The sequence below is a fragment of the Artemia sp. Qi Xiang Cuo genome, chromosome 5, assembly GCF_049724085.1.
Source record: "Artemia sp. Qi Xiang Cuo chromosome 5, ASM4972408v1, whole genome shotgun sequence".
NCBI classification, from domain to species: domain Eukaryota; kingdom Metazoa; phylum Arthropoda; class Branchiopoda; order Anostraca; family Artemiidae; genus Artemia; species Artemia sp. Qi Xiang Cuo.
The window spans coordinates 10,106,006-10,130,301 of NC_142798.1; the positions used below are offsets into that span (position 1 = coordinate 10,106,006).

Here is a 24,296-nt window from a genome sequence, read left to right on the forward strand (position 1 = left end):
GAACTGTAAGAGTTTGAATATTTCAGTAGTGTTTTGTCCTGTTTTACCTTGTCACTGTTACATTCTCTTGATGTTTCAAATTTCATTTTGGGTTTTTTTTTCATTGAAGTGTAAGAGTTGGAATATTTCAGTAGTGTTTTGTCGTGGTTTACCCTGTCACTGTTACATTCTCTTGATGTTTCAAAGTTCATTTTGGATTTTTTTTTCTTAGTTGAACTGTAAGAGTTTGAGTATTTCAGTAGTGTTTTTCCTGTTTTACCTTGTCACTCTTACATTCTCTTGATGTTTTAAAGTTCATTTTGGATTTTTTTCGTTGAAATATAAGAGTTCGAATATTTCAGTAGTGTTTTGTCGTGATTTACCTTGTCACCGTTACATTCTGAAGATGTTTCAAAGTTCATTTTGGATTTTTTTCGTTGAAATGTAAGAGTTGAAAAATTTCAGTAGTGTTTTCTCGTGGTTTACCTGGTTACTATTACATTCTCTCGATGTTTCAAAGTTCATTTTGGATTTCATTTACTGAAATGTAAGAATTGGAATATTTCAGTAGTGTTTTGTCGTGGTTTACATTGTCACTGTTACATTCTTTTGATATTTCAAAATTCATTTTAGATTTTTTTTTTTCGTTGAACTATAAGAGTTGGAATATTTCAGTAGTGTTTTGTCGTAGTTTATCTTTTCACTGTTACATTCTCTTGAAGTTTCGAATTTCATTTTGGATTTTTTTTCGTTAATGTAAGAGATGGATGATTTCAGTATTGTTTTGCCGTGGGTTACCTTGTCACTGTGACTTTTTTTCGTTGAAATGTAAGAGTTGGAATGTTTTAGTAGTGTTTTGTCGTGTTTTACCTTGTCACTGTTACATTCTCTTGATGTTTAAAAGTTCATTTTGGATTTTTTCGTTGAAAAGTAAGAGTTGGAATATTTCAGTAGTGTTTTGTCGTGGGTTACCTTGTCACTATTACATTCTGAAGATGTTTCAAAGTTCATTTTGGATTTTTTTCGTTGAAATTTAAGAGTTTGAATATTTCAGTAGTATTTTGTTATGGTTTACCTTGTCACTGTTACATTCTCTTGATGTTTCAAAGTTCATTTTGGATTTTTTTTATTCGTTGAAATGTAAGAGTTTGAGTTGGAATTTTTCAGTAATGTTTTGTCATGGTTTACCTTGTCACTGTTACATTCTCTTGATATTTCAAAGTTCATTTAGGACTTTTTTTCGTTGAAATGTAAGAGTTGGAATATTTCAGTAGTGTTTTGTCGTGGTTAACCTCTTCACTGTTACAATTTCTTAGTGTTTCAAAGTTCATTTTGGATTTTTTTTTCATTGCTGAGCAAGAGCTGCAATATTTCAGTAGTGCTTTGTCGTGATTTACCATGTCGTTGTTACATTCTCAAGTTGTTTCAAAGTTAATTTTTGATTTTTTTTTAGTTGAAATGTAAGAGTTGGAATATTTATGTGGTGTTTTATCGTGGTTTACATTGTCACTGTTACATTCTCTTGATGTTTCATAGTTCATTTTGGATTTTTTTTATTAGTTGAACTGTAAGAGTTGGAGTATTTCAGTAGTGTTTTGTCGTGGTTTACCTCGTCACTGTTACATTCTCTTGATGTTTCAAAGTTCATTTTGGATTTTTTTTTCATTGAAGTGTAAGAGTTGGAATATTTCAGTAGTGTTTTGTCGTGGTTTACCTTGTCACTATTACATTCTGAAGATGTTTCGAAGTTCATTTTGGATTTTATTCGTTGAAATGTAAGAGTTGAAATATTTCAGTAGTTTTTTCTCGTGGTTTACCTGGTTACTATTACATTCTCTCAATGTTTCAAAGTTCATTTTGGATTTCATTTGTTGAAATGTAAGAGTTGGAATATTTCAGTAGTGTTTTGTCGTGGTTTACATTGTCACTCTTACATTCTTTTGATGTTTCAAAGTTCGTTTTAGATTTTTTTTTTCCGTTGAACTATAAGAGTTGGAATATTTCAGTAGTGTTTTGTCGTAGTTTATCTTATCACTGTTACATTCTCTTGAAGTTTCAAATTTCATTTTGGATTTTTTTTTCGTTGAAATGTAAGAGTTGGATTATTTCAGTATTGTTTTGCCGTGGTTTACCTTGTCACTATTATATTCTGAAGATGTTTAAAAGTTCATTTTGGATTTTTTCGTTGAACTGTAAGAGTTGGAAAATTTCAGTAGTGTTTTGTCGTGGCTTACCTTGTCACTATTATATTCTGAAGATGTTTCAAAGTTCATTTTGGATTTTTTTTTTCGTTAAAATGTAAGAGTTGAAATATTTCAATAATGTTTCGTCGTGCTTTACCTGGTCACTATTACATTATGAAAATGCTTCAAAGTTCATTTTGGATTTTTTTTTTCGTTGAAATGTAAGAGTTTGAATAAATCAGTAGTGTTCTGTCGTGGTTTACCTTGTCTTATTTGCATTCTGAAGATGTTTCAAAGTTCATTTTGGATTTTTTTTTTCATTGAAATGAAAGATTTGGAATATTTCAGTTGTTTTTTGTCGTGGTTTACCTTGTCACTGTTACATTCTGAAGATGCTTCAAAGTTCATTTTGGATTTTTTTCGTTTAACTGTAAGAGTTGGAATATTTATAATGGGTTTTGTCTTGGTTTACCTTGTCACTGTAACATTCTGAAGATGCTTCAAAGCTCATTTTGGATTTTTTTCGTTGAAATGTAAGAGTTGGAATATTTCAATAGTGTTTTGTCGTGGTTTACCTTGTCTCTGTTACAATCTCTTGATGTTTCGATGTTCATTTTGGATTTTTTTTTTCGTTTAAATGTAAGAGTTGGAAAATATCAGCAGTGTTTTGTCGAGGTTTACCTTGTCAATATTACATTCTGAAGATGTTTCAAAGTTCATTTTGGATTTTTTTTTTCGTTGAAATGTAAGAGTTGGAATATTTAAGTAGTGTTTTGTCTTGGTTTACCTTGTCACTGTTACATTCTGAAGATGCTTCAAAGTTCATTTTGGATTTTTTCCGTTGAAATGTAAGAGTTGGAATATTTAAATAGTGTTTTTTCGTGGTTTACCTTGTCTCTGTTATATTCTTTTGATGTTTCAAAGTTCATTTTTTCTAAATTGAAATGTAAGACTTGGAATATTTTAGTAGTGTTTTATCGTGGTTTAACTTGTCACTGTTACATTCTCTTGATTTTTCAAAGTTCAGTTTGTTTTTTTTTCGTTGAAATGTAAGAGTTGGAATATTTCAGTAGTGTTTTGTCGTGGTTTACCTTGTATCTGTTACATTCTTAAGATGTTTCAAAGTTCATTTTGAATTTTTTTTTATTGAAAATTAAGAGTTGGAATATTTCAGTAGTGTTCTGTCATGGTTTACCTTGTCACTGTTACATTCTCTTAATGTTTCAAAGTTCATGTTGGATTTTTTTTTCGTTAAACTGTAAGAGTTAGAATATTTCAGTAGTGTTTTGTCGAGGTTTACCTTGTCACTGTTACAAATTATAAGATGCTTCAAAGTTCATTGTGGAGTTTTTTCGTTCAAATGTAAGAGTTGGAATATTTCAATAGTGTTTTGTCGTGGTTTACCTTGTCTGTGTTACATTCTTAAGATGTTTCAAAGTTCATTTTGGATTTTTTTTCATTGAAATGTAAGAGCTGGAATATTTAAGTAGTGTTCTCTCATAGTTTACCTTGTCACTGTTACATTCTCTTGATGTTTCAAAGTTCATTTTTGATTTTTTTCATTGAAATGTAAGAGTTTGATTATTTCACTAGTGTTTTTTCACTAGTGATTATTTCACTAGTTATTTCACTAGAAATGAATTATTTCAGTATTGTTTTGTCGTGGTTTACCTTGTCACTGTTAGATTCTGAAGATGTTTCAAAGTTCATTTTGGATTTTTTTCGGTGAAATGTAAGAGTTGGAATATTTCAGTAGTGTTTTGTCGTGGTTTACCTTGTAACTATTATATTCTGAAGATGTTTCAAAGTTCATTTTGGATTTTTTTTCGTTGAAATGTAAGAGTTGGAATATTTCAGTAGTGTTTTGTCGTGGTTTACCTTGTCACTGTTACATTCTGAAGATGTTTCAAATTTCATTTTGGACTTTTTTTGTTGAAATGTAAGAGTTGGAATATTACAGTAGTGTTTTGTCGCGGTTTACCTTGCCACTGTTACATTCTGAAGATGCTTCAAAGTTCATTTTGGATTTTTTCTGCTGAAATTTAAGAGTTGGAATATTTCATTAGTCGTTTGTCATGGTTTACCTTGTCTCTGTTACATTCATAAGATGTTTCAAAGTTCATTTTGGCTATTTTTCATTGAAATTTAAGAGTTGGAATATTTCAGTAGTGTTCTGTCATGGTTTAACTTGTCACTGTTACATTCTCTTGATGTCTCAAATTTCATTTTGGACTTTTTTTCATTGAAATGTTAGAGTTGGAATATTTCAGTAGTGTTTTGTCGTGATTTACCTTGTCACTGTTACATTCTCTTGATGTTTCAAAGTTTTTTTCGTTGAAATGTAAGAGTTGGAATATTTCAGTAGTGATTTGTCGTGGTTTACCTTGTCTCTGTTACATTTTTAAGATGTTCCAAAGTTCATTTTGGATTTTTTTTTTCATTGAAATTAAAGAGTTAGAATATTTCAGCAGTGTTCTGTCATGGTTTACCTTGTCACTGTTAAATTCTCTTGATGTTTCAAAGTTCATTTTGGATTTTTTTCGTTGAACTGTAAGAGTTAGAATATTTCAGTAGTGTTCGTCGTGGTTTACCTTGTCACTGTTATTGTTTGTGTTTTATTGTCTGTATTGTTTTATTACTGTATTGTCACTGTGTTGTGTCGTGGTTTACCATGTCACTGTTACATTCTGAAGATGTTTCAAAGTTCCTTTTGGATTTTTTCGTTGAAATGTAAGAGTTGGAATATTTCAGTAGTGTTTTGTCTCTTACATTTCCATTACAGTCTCTTGTATTACTCTTACATTTCAACAAAAAAAGAATCCAAAATGAACTTTGAAACATCAAGAGAATGTAACAGTGACAAGTTAAACCACGACAAAAAACTACTGAAATATTCTAACTCTTACATGTCATCGAAAAAAAAGTCCAAAATGAAGTTTGAAACATTAAGAGAATGTAACAGTGACAAGGTAAACCACGACAAAACACTACTGAAATATTCCAACTCTTAAATTTCAATGAAAAAAATCCAAAATGAACTTTGAAACATCTTCAGAATGTAACAGTGACAAGATAAACCATGAAAAAACACTACTGAAATAATCCAACTCTTACATTTCAACGAAAAAAATCCAAAATGAACTTTGAAACGTCAATAGAATGTAACATTGAATATATAAACTACAACAAAACCCTACTAAAATAATCCAACTCTTACATTTGAACAAAAAAATCTAAAATAAACTCTGAAGCATCTTCAGAACGTAACAGTGACAAGGTAAACCAGGATAAAACACTACTGAAATTTTCCAACTCTTACAGTTCAACTAATCAAGTCCAAAATGAACTTTGAAACGTCTTCAGAATGTAACCCTGAAAATGTAAACCATCACGAAAAACTAATTAAATAGTACAATTCATCATTTCAACAAAAATAAATCAAAAGTGAACTTTGAAAAATCTTCAGAATGTAACAGCGACATGGTAACCCACGACGAGGCGCTGCTGATATAATCTAGCTCTTACATTTCAACGAAAAAATCCAAAATGAACTTTGAAACATCAAAAGAATGTAAGGGTGACAAGGTAAAACACGACAAAACACTACTAAAATATTCCAACTCTTACATTTCAACGAAAAAAAGTCCTAAATGAACTTTGAATTATCAAGAGAATGTAACAGTGACAAGGTAAACCATGACAAAACATTACTTAAAAATTCCAACTCTTACATTTCAACGAATGAAATCCAAAATGAACTTTGAAACATCTTCAGAATGTAACAGTGACAAGGTAAACCACGACAGAACACTACTGAAATTTTCTAATTCTTACCTTTCAACAAAAAAAAAATCCAAAATAAACTTTGAAACATCAAGAGAATGTAACAGGGACAAGGTAAACCACGACAAAACACTACTGAAATATTCCAACTCATATATTTAAACGAAAAAAATCCAAAATGAACTTTGAAACATCAAGAGAATGTAACAGTGACAAGTTAACCCACGAAAAAACACTACTGAAATAGTCCAACTCTTACAATTCAACGAAAAAAAAAAATTAAAAATTAACATTGAAACAAAAAGATGATGTAGCTGTGACAAGGTAAACCACCAAAAACGCTACTGAAATATTTTAACTCTTACATTTCAACGAGAAAAAAACAAACTGAACTTTGAAACATCAAGAGAGTGTAACAGTGAGAAGGTAAACCACTACAAAACACTATTGAAACATTCCAACTCCTACATTTCAATGAAAAAAAAATACAAAATGAACTTTGGAATATAAAGATAATTTAACAGTGACAAGTTAAACCATGACAGAACACTACGGAAATATTCCAACTATTACATTTAAATGAAAAACATCAAAAATGAAATTCGAAAAATCTTAATAATATAACAGAGACAATGTAAACCACGAAAAACGACTATTGAAATATTCCAACTCTTACATTTCAGCGGAAAAAATCAAAATGAACTTTGAAGCATATTCAGAATGTAACAGTGACAAGGTAAACCAAGACAAAACAATACTGAAATATTCCAACTCTTACATTTCAACGAAAAAATTCAAAGTTAACTTTTAAAAATCTTCATAATGTAATAGTGACAAGGTAAACCACGAAAAAACACTACTGAAATATTCCAACTCTTACAATTCCCCGAAAAAAAAAATCCAAAATGAATTTTGAAACATAATGAAACATAACGAAATGAATTTGAAACATAAAAACATAACGAAAAAAAAAATCCAAAATGTAAGAGTTGTTTGCTTGAGACACAGAAGGGCCTCCCCTCCCCCCAACTTATGGGACTCCTCCCCCCAACTTTATGGGTCACTGTTACATTCCTTGTCACTGTTACATTCTCTTGATGTTTCGAAGTTCATTTTAGATTATTTTTCGTTTAAATGTAAGAGTTTGAATATTTCAGTAGTGTTTGTCATGGTTTACCTTGTCACTGTTACATTCTGAAGATGTTTCAAAGTTCATTTTTGATTTTTTCGTTGAACTGTAAGAGTTGGAATATTTCAGGTGTTTAGTCGTGGTTTACTTTGTCACTGTTGCATTCTCTTGATGTTTCAAAGTTCATTTGATTTTTTTTTTGGTTGAAATGTCAGAGTTGGATTATTTCAGTAGTGTTTTGTCATGGTTTACTATGTCGCTGTTACATTCTGAAGGATTTTTTTCGTTGAAATGTAAGAGTTGGAATATTTCAAGTAGTGTTTTGTCGTGGTTTACCTTGTCACTGTTACATTCTCTTGATGTTTCAATATTCATTTTGGATTTTTTTTTCGTTGAAATGTAAGAGTTGGATTATTTCAGTAGTGTTTTGTCGTGGTTTAACTTGTCACTGTTACATTCTGAAGATGTTTCAAAGTTCATTTTAGATTTTTTTAGTTGAACTGTAAGAGTTAGAATATTTCAGTAGTGTTTTGTCGTGATTTACCTTGTCACCGTTACATTCTCTTGATGTTTTAATGTTCATTTTGGACTTTTTTTCATTGAAATGTAAGAGTTGGAATATTTCAGTAGTGTTTTGTCGTCGTTTACCTTGTCACTGTTACATACTCTTTATGTTTCAAAGTTCTTTTTTGATTTTTTTTTTTCATTGAAATTTAATAATTGAAATATTTCAGTAGTGTTTTGCCGTGGTTTACCATGTTACTGTTACAATCTGAAGATGTTTCCAAATTTATTTTGGATTTTTTTTTTCGTTGAAATTTAATAGTTGGAATATTTCAGTAGTGTTTTGTCGTGGTTTACCTTGTCACTGTTACATTCTGAAAATGCTTCAAAGTTCATTTCGGATGTTTTTTGTTGAAATGTAAGAGTTGGAATATTTCGATAATGTTTTGTCGTGGTTCACCTTGTCTCTGTTACATTCTTAATATGTTTCAAAGTTCATTTTGGATGTTTTTCATTGAAATGTAAGAGTTGGAATATTTCAGTAGTATTCTGTCATGGTTTACCTTGTCACTGTTACATTCTCTTGATGTTTCAAAGTTCATTTTTTTTTAAATTGAAATGTAAGACTTGGAATATTTTAGTAGTGTTTTATCGTGGTTTAACTTGTCACTGTTACATTCTCTTGATGTTTCAAAGTTCAGTTTGTTTTTTTTTTTAGTTGAAATGTAAGAGTTGGAATATTTCAGTAGTGTTTTGTCGTGGTTTACCTTGTATCTGTTACATTCTTAAGATGTTTCAAAGTTCATTTTGAAATTTTTCGTTGAACTGTAAGAGTTGGAATATTTCAGTAGTGTTTAGTCGTGGTTTACTTTGTCACTGTTGCATTCTCTTGATGTTTCAAAGTTCATTTGAATTTTTTTTTTTTTGGTTGAAATGTCAGAGTTGGATTTTTTCAGTAGTGTTTTGTCATGGTTTACTATGTCGCTGTTACATTCTGAAGATGTTTCAAAGTTCATTTTGGATTTTTTCGTTGAAATTTAAGAGTTGGAATATTTCAGTATTGTTTTGTCGTGGTTTACCTTGTCTCTGTTACATTCTCTTGATGTTTCAATGTTCATTTTGGATTTTTTTTTTCGTTGAAATGTAAGAGTTGGAATATTTCAGTAGTGTTTTGTTGTGAATAACTTGTCACTGTTACATTCTGAAGATGTTTCAAAGTTCATTTTAGATTTTTTCGTTGAACTGTAAGAGTTAGAATATTTCAGTAGTGTTATGTCGTGATTTATCTTGTCACTGTTACATTCTCTTGATGTTTTAATGTTCATTTTGGACTTTTTTTCCATTGAAATGTAAGAGTTGGAATATTTCAGTAGTGTTTTGTCGTCGTTTACCTTGTCACTGTTACATACTCTTGATGTTTCAAAGTTCTTTTTTGATTTTTTTTTTTAGTTGAAATGTAAGAGTTGGATTATTTCAGTATTGTTTTGTCGTGGTTTACCTTGTTACTGTTACATTCTGAAGATGTTTCAAAGTTCATTTTGGATTTTTTTTTCTTCGGTGAAATGTAAGAGTTGGAATATTTCAGTAGTGTTTTGTCGTGGTTTACCTTGTCACTGTTACATTCTGAAAATGCTTTAAAGTTCATTTCGGATGTTTTTCGTTGAAATGTAAGAGTTGGAATATTTCGATAATGTTTCGTCGTGGTTCACCTTGTCTCTGTTACATTCTTAAGATGTTTTAAAGTTCATTTCGGATATTTTTTATTCAAATGTAAGAATTGGAATATTTCAGTAGTATTCTGTCATGGTTTACCTTGTCACTGTTACATTCTCTTGATGTTTCAAAGTTCATTTTTTTTTTAAATTGAAATGTAAGACTTGGAATATTTTAGTAGTGTTTTATCGTGGTTTAACTTGTCACTGTTACATTCTCTTGATGTTTCAAAGTTCAGTTTGTTTTTTTTTTCGTTGAAATGTAAGAGTTGGAATATTTCAGTAGTGTTTTGTCGTGGTTTACCTTGTATCTGTTACATTCTTAAGATGTTTCAAATTTCATTTTGAACTTTGAAAAAAGTTGGGGGGGCCTTTGGTGGCCCTTCTGTGTCTCAAGTGCGCAAATAAAAGTATTAAAAAAATGTGGGGAGGGACTCAAAAGTTAGCGGGGAGGGGGCCCTACTGTGTCTCAATTGCCCAAAAAAGTATTAAAAAATTTTGGAAGGGGACCAAAAAGTTTGGGGGGGCCTGCGCCACTCTAAGTGAACCATGCTTACAAAAAAAAGTATTAAAAAAATGGGGGAGAGGGCAAAAAAGATGGGGGGGGGGGGTTGGGGTAGTAGACCTCACAACACTGTTCAAAAGGAACTTGTGTATTATAATGACTACAGAGTTTCACCCCAAATTATCCTCTAAAATGTCTTAAACTGTTTCACCCAAAAAAATCCCTAAAATTTTGATTAATTTGTTTTTTCCCAAATAATCCCCTAAAAGTAATTTCAGAATGTTCCTTTGTTTCGGCATCCCTGCGCTGTCACATTCTAAATTCCCAGGAAACCATTTCCCGCGTAAAATATATTCAATCTGTCTTGATCTCGTTTGAATTTCTGAAAATATCTATCAAACCAACCATTAACAAACAGAACCATGTAACAACATCAAACCAACCATCAATAAACAGAACCATGAAACAACATCATACCAACCATCAACAAACAGAACCATGAAAAAAACGTCAAATCATCAACTGCGATAACCATCAAACCAACCATCAACAAACAGAACCATGAAACAACATCAAATAACCATTAAAAAGAAAAGAAACAACATCAAACAATATAATCAGCAAACAATATAACCATCAAACAGGTCTAGAAAGAGGTGTGGTCTTGTACCGTTAGACTCGATTATAGATGGCAACACACACTCCCCGTCGCGGTAATACCTGGCTCCTTACTGACAGCCCTTTCATATACGGAATAATTTCTGTTAGTTTTAAGTTTTAACGTCGTTTCTTACTTTCAGTTAAAAAAACTTGTTTTTTTTTTTTTTTAATAATAGATAGTAACGATGGCAACAGTGATAGAAATTCACATAAATACCAGTTATTTTGGTCACATATGCAGTGACCGTCATCAGTAGTAAAACTAAACTAAAACAATTTTAAACAATAGTTTATATACACAATCTACATAAACTACATATTGTTTAATTCTCTAATTCTTTTCAAAGCAAAGGCGGAAGCTAGCCTCTTTGACCTTCTTTGATTCGGTTCATTAGCGTTCAATGATATAACATTTGGACAGAGGTCAACTACATTTTGCGAATTGAACTTTACTCTGTCAGATTTTAGTTAATTATCGTAGATATAATTTAGCTCAAATTCACCTGTGTCACGATTCAAAGCAACATTCTTGAATAATATTTTCTTTATTTCAAGAGTTTCACGAAAAATTTGCTTTAAACCCCGATCCCTAGAAATCAAAGAGACAATATCGAACAAAATAAATAAGTCTGGAAAATTTAAAATATAATATGAAACGGTTGAAGAAAAATCATCAGACTTAGAATCTTGCTTTAAAGCCGAAGAAATAGAATCTTTATGCTGTAACAATCGTGCCACATATGAGCTTCCACAAGTACATGGAACCTGATAGATCCCACTTTGTTGTCCCACTGAAGTTAGATCCTTCCCAAAATTTAGAAAACTACCCAAAGTATTTTTACTCTTTAAAGCTATTTTTAGACCATCACTTTGTAAAATTCTTTTTAAGTTTTTCACTTAGCCCGAGTACATATGGTAAGGAACAAAAAACATTCTTCTCCCGAGTTGTTTCCAAGACTTCCTTAGAAATCTCTAGAAACCTTTTTATTCTTTTGGAAAAAGTCTGGTTAATTAACCACTCTGGATACATACTGCTTATTAGTATTTTTCTTAGAAAAAACTAAATACTAAAGATCCGGTCAGTTAAAGAAATGATCAAGCCAATTCTTACTTGGCGAGCGTGACCGGAACTATAAGACAGAAATCTGTTGCTATTTGTTGGTTTGCTGTGAATTTTGAAATCCCGACTATTTTCATTTTTAAAAAGATGAACATCAAGAAAAGTAAGTTTCCCATTCTCTTCTAATTCAACAGAAAACTTTAAATCCCCCCCCAAACAATTAAGATGTTACAAAAATCCTTTTAATTCCTCCTCCCCATAATCCCATACTGAAATTATGTCACCACTATACCGACCTCATAAAACATGTTTAAAAAATATGAATCTAACGCAATTGTTTCAGTATTTTCCACAAAAATATTAGCTAATAAAGGAGATAAAGGGGCCTCCATAGGTAGACCATTTATTTGTTCGAAAAACTCCCCTCTGAATTAAAAAATATAAGAGAACTTATTATCTACATCAACTCGTTCAATGTGTACGTATAGTCTATGTTATTGAGAAGGGTATGCATGTTTCAACTTTACTTTTCAGTAAGACGAAGGGTATTTTGGCTAGCCTTTCAGAGGATGGTAAGAGGAGTGTGGAACTAGATCAAAACACGTTATATGCATTCGGATTGTCAAAAGGGTGCAACATAGGAATACCTGAGTATATTAATTGGGAAAACTCAGGAAATGATAAGGGAGATGATGAAAAAGGCAATATTTGCATGCTACCAGTACTACTTTAACTACCATCGCTACTACTACCACACTACTCCATTTACAGTATTATGGAAAAATTTGGAATAAATCAAAAGACGCTATATCTATGCATATTACCCAAATAGCGTACCTCAAAAATTGATTTGATTATAAAGTTGGAACTTAAAAAGAATCCTTAAAGGGGAAGATATTCGCATGAAAAGGCAATATGTGCACACTACTGCTTATGCTACTGTTGCTGCTATATTTACAACTACTGCAACTACTACTTCTATCGCAACTCCTTATTGGGCTAAGAGCATTGAGGTTAAAATTTCAAGAAGTATATGAACATACAGGTTATTAAAAGGACATATCAGCAATGTCATAGCAATCGTTAATTGTATTAAATTGAAACTTCCAGGACTTGATGAGAGGGATATCCAAAAAGTAATAGGTTAATACTACTGCTGCTAGTAGTGCTACCACTTTTCAATACTATTACTAGTAGTATCAATGCTACTACTGTTACAACTATCCCTAAGGGTATCAAGATGAAATTTTCAAGATATTTTGAGGGGAAGATGAACTGAATCAGAACACGCCCTCTGTAGAACACCACTACTGCTATTAAAACTAAGAATATAATGGCGAAAATTTTGGTATATTTACGTATGAAGGTAGGACACTAGACCGTGTAGATGAATTTCAGTACTTAGGTTGTTGACTATCGTCAGATGGGAAATGTAGTCCAGGAAGGGAACGATTTGACCGGGAACAAATTGCAAGAGAAAAGACTCTTTGACAACCCGACTCAAAAAATATGCTGATTCCAAATATGCAAAGTTGGCTCATCTATCTGCTTTACAAATATGCTGTTTTTAGGTTGAGGTTCATTTTAAGGAGGTGAATTTTGTGTTTCATATATAGGCGTACAACAACAAAATTGATGTCTAGAATAGCGTAATAGATCACGGTGATTATAAAAATCACTTTTATTTAAACTTCAAATTAAAACTTAGGTTTTTTTAGGTTGAGGTTGATTTTCAGGAGGTGAATTCGTTTCTACATATAAATGCGTAGAGCAACAAAATTAATGTCTAGAATAGGATACTAGATCACGGTGATTATGAAAATCCCTTTTATTTGAACATAAATTAAAACTTTCATTTAAATATTCCATTAGTGTTAAACCACGCTTAATCTGAAATAAACTGGTATTAAAATGTAAAATGACAAGTATCGCCCAGTTCGATGTTTTAACTAACGATTAAAGCATTCTCGACTTCTTCGGTTATATAATATACAAATGTGATAAACAATCGAAATATCAATATTCATAGGTTTTCGTTATCTTCCAGATCATCAGCTCCGAGAAACTCAGTTGTAACACAGTTAGCACAACTTATTCCCTTGCAAGGTCCACAGGCCCAGGTGCATTTCATGCCATTTCTTTTGCAAGTGCATCGCATATTTGAGCAGTTGGTTTTGCAGTGACAGTGGAAAACTGCAATGAGAGAGTTGGGGGCAGCTGGGAGTTCACCAAAAATAGAGCAATATAGTCTATTCTGAATTACCCAACCGAACTGGGTAGGGTCGAGATTACATCCCACGGTACCATGATCTAACTTGCAAATAAGCTCGAAATGAGTGGAAGCTGAAAGCCTCACTGGTGGTAGGGAGACCTTTTGATTCAAAATAAGAAGCAGAGGCTGTAACTTTCTTGATGAATTTGAGATGACGAATGAGGTTGAGATTGAGCCTGGACACTTATATAAAAAGAATCATTGTTTTCTCCTCAGTTTCTGAAATTTCGTGCTTGATGGATAGTGGGTCCATAACAACTATAGGGGACTCGTAAACCTCATTGATTTTCATCATAAACTGTAGCCCCGATGATTTGCCAATGCTATAGATACGAGAAGTTGAACCGCACCCAAGGAAGGCATGGACATACAGGATTCTGCTACATACACGAGATCCAAGTTTGAGTTCCGTTGCATTTATATCCCAATTTCTATTCTTTGAGATTCCAGCTTGAGGCTCAGAGTAAAAGTAGATCGCTTAATTGTCTGTCTGTGCATGATAACACAGGAGTATAAGCAGATCTGTGTCGTCTCCAACCAGGTCATAAAAGAAGCAGATTGAACTGCAGTTAGAACAATGAGAAGTGTCACCTTCTGCCTGGTATACCTGAAACAAAGCTTTGGTCAGGTACTCACTGGTCATGGCTATGATGCTTGCTTATTCTTGAAGTTGCTTATGAACACTTCTTTCTTTGTAAAACAGACCATATTCCTGTTAGAACTGATATGCGGATACGATCATGACCCTTTCCGTCTCAAATGGGTGATGTCTTTGATTGGAGGTGCTTGGTTGTATCCATCGAAAACCACCTACGTCTTTTACAACCCGTATGTCCGTGCAACGCAGTCAACATACTTCGGGTAGATACTATCATAAGCCGAGTTATTTTCCCAAGTGATTCGCTGAAGCAGTGTCCCACCATCGAAAACTATGTGCCTGTCACTGAGGTCTTTGACGAAGTCTTCAGTTTTTGGCTGTTGTTCTGCAACTAGACGCCACATTGTATCGAGGAGGGCAGGCTTTTTGGCTAATCGTAGAAGCCAGTTTTCTTCAAAAACTGACAGAGGTGGTGAGCACAATTCATACTCAAGTATGACTCCAAATTATCGTCGCTTTTTTAAGTAATTGTCACCAGCCGCTGAAACATCAATGCTGTATCAACGGAAACTGACTGTCCATTAATAACTGGTGCAGCTATATTAGCAAGGGTTACGGCCACCGACATTTTTTTGAATGTGTACGTTTTGACGTTTTCCCTTGTCATGCTATCTATGATCTCTTGTCTGACGGATCTAGCTGTGTCGACGTTGACTTTTTCATCAGCCGTAACTCCAGAAATAATGTTTTGCAAGCTCGGGTTTTCTGCGAAAGGGGTATTATTAGGAAGAAAGCAAACAAGCTTGCTAGTATCATGGTTGTCGCGTTCAATCTTCAACTCTGAATCTTCTTTGTGCTCTTCGCTTCTCTTGTATTGGACTTGATTTTGCATCGACGAATTAATTGCACTACAAGTTGGTGCTGAGAGTAACCAAGTCAGCCTCTGCAACTCAAATACGCCGCTTCTCCTTGTAAAACCACCGTTAGTTTTAGACCAAAGTAACCAAGTCAGCCTCTGCAACCCAAATACGCCGCTTCTCCTTGTAAGACCACCGTTAGTTTTCAACAAGCGCATGAAGACCTGCTCAATGACCAAATCTGACGACAAACCGCCCAAGAATTTTCGGATCTGCGGATTACATATCTTCTCTTTTTAAAAATTGTCGAACGCGTCGGGATTGGTAGTTTCGAGCTACCAATAAATAAATAATTTGTATGTTTATCAGGGTCATAATAAACATAGTTTTTAGTTTTACGTTAAAATAAAGATGATTTTCACAATCACCATGATCTAGTACCCAATTCTAGACATAATTTTTTTTGTTTTACACCTCTTTAGACAAAAATAAGTTGACGGCAGTTCTCATACTACTTTTCAAGACCGGTTTCTTTCAGATTAAGCGTGGTTTAACACTAATGAAACTTTTAAATAAAAGTTTTAATTTTAAAACTTTATATGTAAAAACGAATTCACGTCCTCAAAATCAACCTCAACCTCAAAAAACCTAATTTTTAATTTTAATTTCATATAAAGGTGATTTTCATAACATCTGTGATCTAATACCCTGTTCTACGCATAAATGTTGTTGTAGTATGCCTTTACCTGGCAGCAGGAATTTCACCTTCTTAAAATCAACCTCAAATTAAATAAACCTAAGTTTTAATTTTACGCTAAATTAAAACTGACTTTCCTAATCACCGTGACCTATTACACTATTCTAGACGACATTTTTTTGTTGTAGGCCTAGATAGGAAACACAAAACTCAACCCCTCAAAAACAACCTCAATCTAAAAAAAACATATTTGTGAGACAGATAGATGAGCCAACTTTGCATATTTGGAATCAGTACATTTTTTTGAGTTGGGTAGTCAAAGAATATTTTCTCTTGCAATTTGTTCCCGGTCAGGCCCTTTTTTTCAAACTTCCTGGACTAATGGAAAAACATCTTAAGATGGTAGAAATTAAGTCAAATTAAGTAAAAGTAGTATTAAGGAAATTAGGGATTTTGCATTGCTAAAGTATATTTTTAAGGCTAGGGTTAGATCGGCTTTGCATTACGGGGCGGAGCTTTGGGGGTTTGACAAAGGGGTAAATTTAGAAAGAATGCAGTTGAGGTTTTTTAAGCGTATGTTAGGCCTTTATAATAAGTTTAATGGTTAGTGCTGTGAGGGAATATAGGAATAACGTGTATGAGACAGAGTAGGTTAATTTGTATGGTTAAATATTGGGAAAGGGTGTCATCGATAGAAGATAATAGGCTAGTTAAACAAGTATTTTTAATGATGCTTCAAGATAGGAGGAATGATTTGTGACCAAATCAGGTGAAGAATATATTAAACCATGCAGGGCTAGGTAATTACTGGAGATGAGGGAAAAGGGATACGAGGGATGACAGGGACTGTATCTAGGTTAGTTGCTACTAGACTAAAATCTCAGGAAGTTCAGGTTTGGCAAGCTGAGAAGGCCACCTCGCAGTCCTTTGGGCTATATGCGGAGGTAAAGGAGAACTTGGGCGAAAAAAGTTACGTAACAATGGAATTGGCTCCGGAAGATTTGAAATGTCTAATATATGTAAGGGTAAATTTTATGCCTCTTGGAGAACGTAGGAAATATTTAGGGAGGGATAGACCGAGGGATGGTCCTTACAGTTGCCCTATGTGTGGAGTCTTTGCATCATTTTTTAGGGGAATGTAGGGAGTTGAGCTTGGAAACACTTGCTAGGGAGGATGGGGGGAGGGATTGGATTTTGAAAATTTTCAGAAGTAGTTATTACTTAAATATAAATAATATTGGAAAGTTCATCCGGGTAGGTATGAGATATCGCGATGATTTTCTTAAATAACCGGTCTTAGTGTCTTTTCAGTCTATGTTTTGTTGCTCTATTTTTTCACTTGTTGTGTGTATGTCTCCATGGCTCCATTGGGCTTTTCGTGTGAATAAATCTATTTATTTATCTCTCTCTCTCTCTCTATCTATGTATAGAAACTGCATGGAAATAATTCGAAACACACTATGCCCACACTGGTTGTCAACGGGAAGCTTCAGACATGCTTAAAGAATGGTTGACGGTATGTATTAAGCTGAAACTTTCAGCTTGTGTTGAAGGGGATGTTGAAGAAACTAAAAGTGCTATGCCCATCCTGCAACTAATGCTGCAACAATAATTGCTACTGCGCAAGCTAAGGGTATTAAGGTGAAGCTTTTAAGGAATATTTAGGCGGATGTTGAACTAAATCAAAACAAACTATGAGCAAATGGACTTCAAAAAGGTGGCAAAGCAATATCTGAAGAACAACTTATATCATTAATTTAGACCTTTAAGGGTAAATTGTGAGGGATTTTGAACTAACCAGAAGGCACTATGTGTTTACTTTTAATACTATCATTGCAGTTACCGTAACTAATGACGATAACTCCAGTCTAACGAAACAACTGTACGCATGCAGGTTTTGAAATTGGCATTTAAGCAATATCACAGGCAGCACCACTCAATAATAGCTAGATATATTACTGAGACTTTTAAAGGAGGTAATTTGATTCAAAATTCAAAGTTCGGGTGTTCGAGTAAAAAGCGATTGGGGGGCAAGCAGCCCTTTCTCAAGCCCACTCAGTTTCCAAACCTATCCAGTAAAAATTTTGTGATAGTCATTTTGTTCAGCATAGTAGAAAGGTCCAGCAACTATGTCCTTAGAGATATTAGGCATTTCAAACCCCCAAAATTATGCAATTGGCCCATTGTACTTTAAAAATAAACGTTGCTTTAAAATTAATCAAAAGGCATCATATTTGTGGCTGCCTCAGCAATATATCAAGAACGACTTGGGGTATTAATTTGAAACTTTTGGGGATGCTACTATTACTACTTCTGCTCTTGCAATTTAAATAAATGAAAAAAGCGTAAGTGTATCCAGGTTGTCAGATAGAATCTCATGGGAATGATATTAAGTTTTATTTTTAAGGTCAACTTAAGAAGCTATAAAATTAAACTAAATGATACTGTTTGTGTCAGGAGTAAAAACTGTTGAAAAAGTTTCTCCAACATACAAGTAGCAACCCATCCTATGGATTTTTATAGACAGAAAGAAACTGAAAAGATATAAAACATTATTTTTTCCATGAAAAAGACTATTTTGATAAAAAGCGAACAGAAATGAATTCAAAAAGCTTTTTCCACAAAATGAGTTTTCCAAAGTAATGTAAAGAGCTTCATTAAGCCAAGAATGAGCAGAAATAAAGTCAAATAATCTTCCAAGCCTGAAAGTACCACAAATCAGAATCAATAAATAAATGAAACTCAAAACAAACAGAAATTACAATAAATAGCAGATTCAAACTCAAAACGAGCAAAAATTAACACGAGCACGGCTAATAACCCCCATGCCTTCTGAAGACAAGAACACAATTTGCTCTTTACTAAAAACAAAATGCGTTTTAAATGTTTTCACTTTTCTTACTTTCATAAAAAAAAAATTATCAAATTTTTAAGGAATAAATATCAGTATATGTCATGAGATATATATATTGAGAAGGCACGGGGGTTATTAGCCTTACTCACGGTAAATTTTTGCTGATTTGTGGTAATTGTTTGACTTGATTTCTGCTCATTCTTGGCTTAATGGAGCTCTTTGCTTTTCTTTGAAAAACCTGTCTAGGGGAAAATAAATTTTTAATTATTTATGAAGAAAAACATACGGGACGGGTTATAGAGGACATGCGCAGTATAAACAAGTCTGTTATGACCACTTTAAGATGACCTGTCAATGGCAAATTTAGCTTCAGTATTAGATTGGCAAATAATCCAACTAGGAATAAGTAAAAGAATTAAATGAAAAAGGTACATTGTTTAAATAAAGTAAAATAACTTATAAGTTATATTATTCTAACGTATTCATTTCTTTTCTTTTTAGTTTAAATTTTGTTTTACAAATATTTACAATCAATTTTGGCCTTCAAGTAATTGCATCTTGTCATCGTAACTAGACATTAGTCTGTAGGCCTGTACCTAATTAGTGAGTAATGACTAGCTTTTTATGGAGTAAAATTTTTCTAGATATTTTTTTTTTTCAATTTTAGATTTTTACTTTCTCAATAAAACTTCCCAAAAAGGGTAATTTGAACCTAAGCTACTTATGTTGTTACTACAAACAACTTACTGCAGCACGAACCTACCTGAGACCACCACATATGTGCACACTTCTCCTTTACCCCATCTATTTAAAATAAATTTTTTTTATCTGCTCTAATTTACCATTATGACCTAATCTTCAATCTTTTCTAATAATCTTCAATTCCCAATTCTTTCAAATCTTCTCGAAATTTCAATTCTTTATTCGAAACCTAACATCATATCTTTCTCCTAATATGTTGTTAGTTGAAGGATTTTAGCATTCCTGACACCCTTTTTTTATCCTGCCAATCTAATGTCATGCACTTAAGTGGCATTTTTGCAAGGAACATTCAAACAATTTAAAAATCTCAATAGCCGATCACTTTTAAAGACAAAATTAGTAGAAGCTATTATTAAACTTTGATGACAGGGTGATTTTACTTTATAATTTTTTTAGTATTATATTTGGAATTTTTTAACATTTTTTTTTAGCTGAGGTAGCCTTCTTTGTCCCCCTCCTGCTCTTTGTTATGACGGTTTTGTTTATATTTTTACTTTTATTTTTATACTTTTTTGGGTGGATTTGAAATTAAGGTAATAACAGATAGCCTTCTTTTCAAGCTCAGCTCCCCGTTGGTTTTATTCAATTATTTGTGTTTGTTTATTTTGTGTGAAATAAAAAGTTGGAATCTTGAAATCAAATGATATTGTGGTGTTAGCATCAAAGTCATCAAAATACTACATATACAATTCTTCGGCAAAGGACATTAATGGCTAAAAGGGTCAACTTCAAACCTGGGGGGAACATATATAGGAGGGGAGGTCAATTAAATATTGAATTTGAATTTGAGAGGAAAAGGCTAAAGCAACCCCTTCAATGCCTTTCCTACTGCCCGTCCCCATGAACCCCAAAAACATCCATTTAAAATGGAGGAATTTCCATTTTTTACCTTCAATTCTTGCTTTAATACTGTTTTTGCACTTTAAGCTGTTATATATTATGATTTACTCATGATTTGGAGCAAGATCGACCAAAAAGCGCTTTTTGCTGCTATGTTATCAAAATGATTTATGTACCATCTCTGGGAATAATTGGGAATAATTTAGGTCATTAAAGCGAAGCTTTTAAAGATTTCAAATTTCTTTTGAAATAAGTCTTTTGTTTTTTTTTTATTTTGCTACTGATAATCATGGCTTTTAAACAGTTTGATCTTGCTCTTGCGAAGTTCAAAGATTATCCCCACTGGCCAGTAAGAATAATCAAAGCTGGTAAAGATACACGAGGCAAGCCAGTTTACACGGCATTTTGCTATGGATCGCATGATGAATTTCGCCTTGTGGATGCAAATCTCCAAGTATATGATCCTACCACTGTTAATTTGTCTGCTCCTGCTTCAAAACAAGCTTTTGAAGAGCTTGCTACTACGCCTGATATTTACTTGAGACTGTCAAAAACATACCTTGCGCTGAGAGGTAATGATAAAAGCAAATGGCCCAGCATTAGCAGTATTAGCCCGATACAACGGCAACTTTAACGGCAGCAGTATTAACCCAAGCTAAACTGGATAAAAACAGTCTAACTCAAAAAGTTTTGGAAAAACTGGCTAGCTCAAACTCTCTTAAGGAATCGACTGAGCTTATTGCTAGTCAAATTTATGATGCTCTCACAAATGAATTTAACCCCAAGTTTCAGCGAATCGAAAAGTCGCTAAAGGGACTTAGTAATGAACATGAAAATTTAGAGGACAGACTAAACAGGCTTGAGAAAAAGTTGGATAGTTATGACCAAGAATCACTACTAGAAGGAGCTCGCAGAAACTACATTTAGAGATTATTTGGTTAAAACCGTTTTAAAAATTTTAGCGAATTGATTGAGCAAACCAGCTAGAGACATTTTAGAAGAAGATTTAGAAGATTAGTGGGGGTGAAACTCTGTGGTCGTTATAACAAACAAGTTCTGTTTGAACAGTTTTGTGAGGTCCTCTACCCCAACAACCCCCCCCCCACCCCAAAAGACCTTGACCCCCCCTACACCAAACCCGAAGGAGCCCCCGCCCCCCAAAGGGCCCCCCAAGCCCCCAAAGGCCCCCCGGAACCCCAAAGAGGCCCGGCCCCCAAAGGCCCCCAAAGGGCCCCCCGATCCCCAAAGAGTCTCCTCCCCTTCCTCCCCTCCCCTTCATCCCACTTCCCCCTCTCTCCCCTCCTCCTCCCCTTATCCCCCTCCCCTCCCTCTCCCCCTCCCCCTCCCCCTCCCCCCCCCCCCATTTTTAAAAATAATTTTTTGAATTTTTCAACATGGTATTTTTTTCAACTTTTTTTACGTATCTTAAAATGACATGAAATATGCTTACGGCTCTATCAATCGTACTCTGTGCTTGTTTATAGACACGACGCGGCTTTCCCACTGGTACTGTATGGCAGGTTATCGATACAACCTATTTTATTGCATGCATTAAATCAGTATTTTTTACGCAGTGGAAGGATAAACACACAATTCATATCTGTAAAAAAGTGAAGATGAATTATTCGACGAAAGTATGTGCACATGATAAAATCATTGTCGTGTTAAATGCTGACAAGGAGAAATACCTGAACTATGAAACGAGTGCAAGTGGTAACACTATTGGAAATGTATAAATGTGTTGTCATTACAGCGAGAAGTTAGATTTCTTTGGAGTACCCAAGGATTTCAATCGTGTAAACGGTGGATATGCGAGAGTAACATTACCAGAGAAATTAGTACTCAAAGAGAATGCAAACATAAAAATAATTGTCGATGATCGGGGACAACTCCTTGCTACTGTTGCTGGTAACACATTACCTGTTGATATATCCTATCATCATCTTTCCGGTATTAGCATTTTAAAGCGGACAAGAAGAAGACAAGCATACTCCTGCACTAACGTCATTAATCATATCTTGTCAATGTGCCAAAACTGCTATCTATGTAAAAACAATGTGACAATAGACAGTGAAATCGCAGGCAGAATAAAAAGGACATTAGTAGACAATACCATTAATGAATATAAAGATGAATTGACGGAAAGTGAAGCGCAAGTGTACTAATAATATATACTAATGTATTTAACATATTTTTATATCAATATTCTATATTTCGTTATTTCATTAAAAATATCTTATGCATTACTTTGTTAAGTGTTCATTATTTTTAGGGTATGCTAGAATGTCAAAGGTTCAGAATATCTATTAAAAAGGTCAGAGATGGAAAAGGAATTTTTAGAGATAAAGATACTACTAGCAGGCTCATAGAGGATATATTAGAAAATGAAATACTTTAACAGAACTTTTACCAATGTCTGAGAGAGACGAGCAGACTTTTTTCTCAAAATCTCCACAGACAAGGAAACACTCATCCTGACACACAGCAGAGGTTAGGTTAGGTTTAGTTAAGAGTTTTACCTTAGAGTCTTAGCTTAGAGTTTTAGTTAGAGTTGAAGTTTAGTTTAGTTATAGTTAAGAGTTTTTAGCTTAGAGTTTTAGCTTAGAGTTTTGTTAGAGTTCTAGTTTAGTTTAGTTTTAGTTAGGAGTTTAGAGTTGTTAGCTTAGAGTCTTAGCTTAAAGTTTTAGTTAGAGTTGAAGTTTACTTTAGTTTTAGTTAAGAGTTTAGAGTTTTAGCTTAGAGTCTTAACTTAGAGTTATAGTTAGAGTTGAAGTTTTGTTTAGTTTTAGTTAAGAGTTTAGAGTTTTAGCTTATAGTCTTAGCTTAGAGTTTTAGTTAGAGTTGAAGTTTAGTTTAGTAATAGTTAAGAGTTTAGAGTTTTAGCCTAGAGTCTTAGCTTAGACTTCATACTTTTACTGAACACACACAAATTTCTCTTAGAAATAATATTTTTCATCAATGATAACACTTTCTCGGTTCGAACTAGCAAGTTTTCTACCAAAGATACCAAATTTTTTGTTAGAAGTAACATTTTTTTTTTTACTGTGATAACAAATTTTCTGTCAAAAGTAGCAAGTTCTGCTTAACACTAACAAACCTTCTCATCAAAGTAACGACATTTTACTTTAATACTGACATACTTTTACTGAACACATACAAATTTCTCTTAGAAATAATATTTTTCATCAGTGATAACACTTTTTCTGTTCGAACTAGCAAGTTTTCTACCAAATATACCAAATTTTTTCTTAGAAGTAACATTTTTTATTGTGATAACAACTTTTCTGTCAGAAGTTCACCAAGACATAAAGAAATTTAAAATTCTGTTCTAAATTTTTCCGTAGTAGATAGAAAAGGCTATAACATAGTTGCGAATATTTGCTATGAAGATAAAAAGTTCTAATTCAATTTTAAATTTTCTCAACGAAGTGAAGAAAAGTACAAGTTCGATTCTGAATTTTCTCAATGAAAAAAAAGAAGTTATTGATCAATTCTATTTTCCCAAAATAATATAAAAATTTTCCACTTCAGTTCAGATTTTTCTCAAAGAGATGAAACAATTTAAAATACTGTTCCAAATTTTTCATAGAAGATAGAAAAGTTCAAGTTCTCTTCTGAATTTTACCAAAGAACACAATTCAATTCTAATTTATCCAGAGAAAATAAAAAGCTTCCACTTTAGTTTTAAGTTCACCAAGACATAAAAAATTTAAAGTTCAGTTAGAAATTTTTCCGTAGAAGAGAGGAAAAGTTATACTATGATTGTGATTATTTTCCATGAAGATAAAAAGTGTCACTTTAATTCTAAGTTTTCTTAAATTCATTTCCGACTTTTCTCAAAGAGATGAAAAAATTTAAAATACTGTTCCAAATTTTTCATCGAAGATAGAAAAGTTCAAGT

General features: G+C 33.1%; 1 protein-coding gene across 1 annotated transcript in view; it reads left to right on the forward strand.

The window, feature by feature from the left end:
- Positions 1-19,178: 19,178 nt before the first annotated feature.
- The window catches only part of LOC148951789 (lactosylceramide 4-alpha-galactosyltransferase-like), a 33,591-nt gene continuing 28,473 nt past the window's right edge, over positions 19,179-24,296 (forward strand). The window contains exon 1 of the mRNA XM_089088717.1: positions 19,179-19,221. Within this exon, the coding sequence (XP_088944843.1) occupies positions 19,213-19,221 (9 nt within the window). The 5' untranslated portion in view covers positions 19,179-19,212. The remainder of the gene's footprint in view (positions 19,222-24,296) is intronic.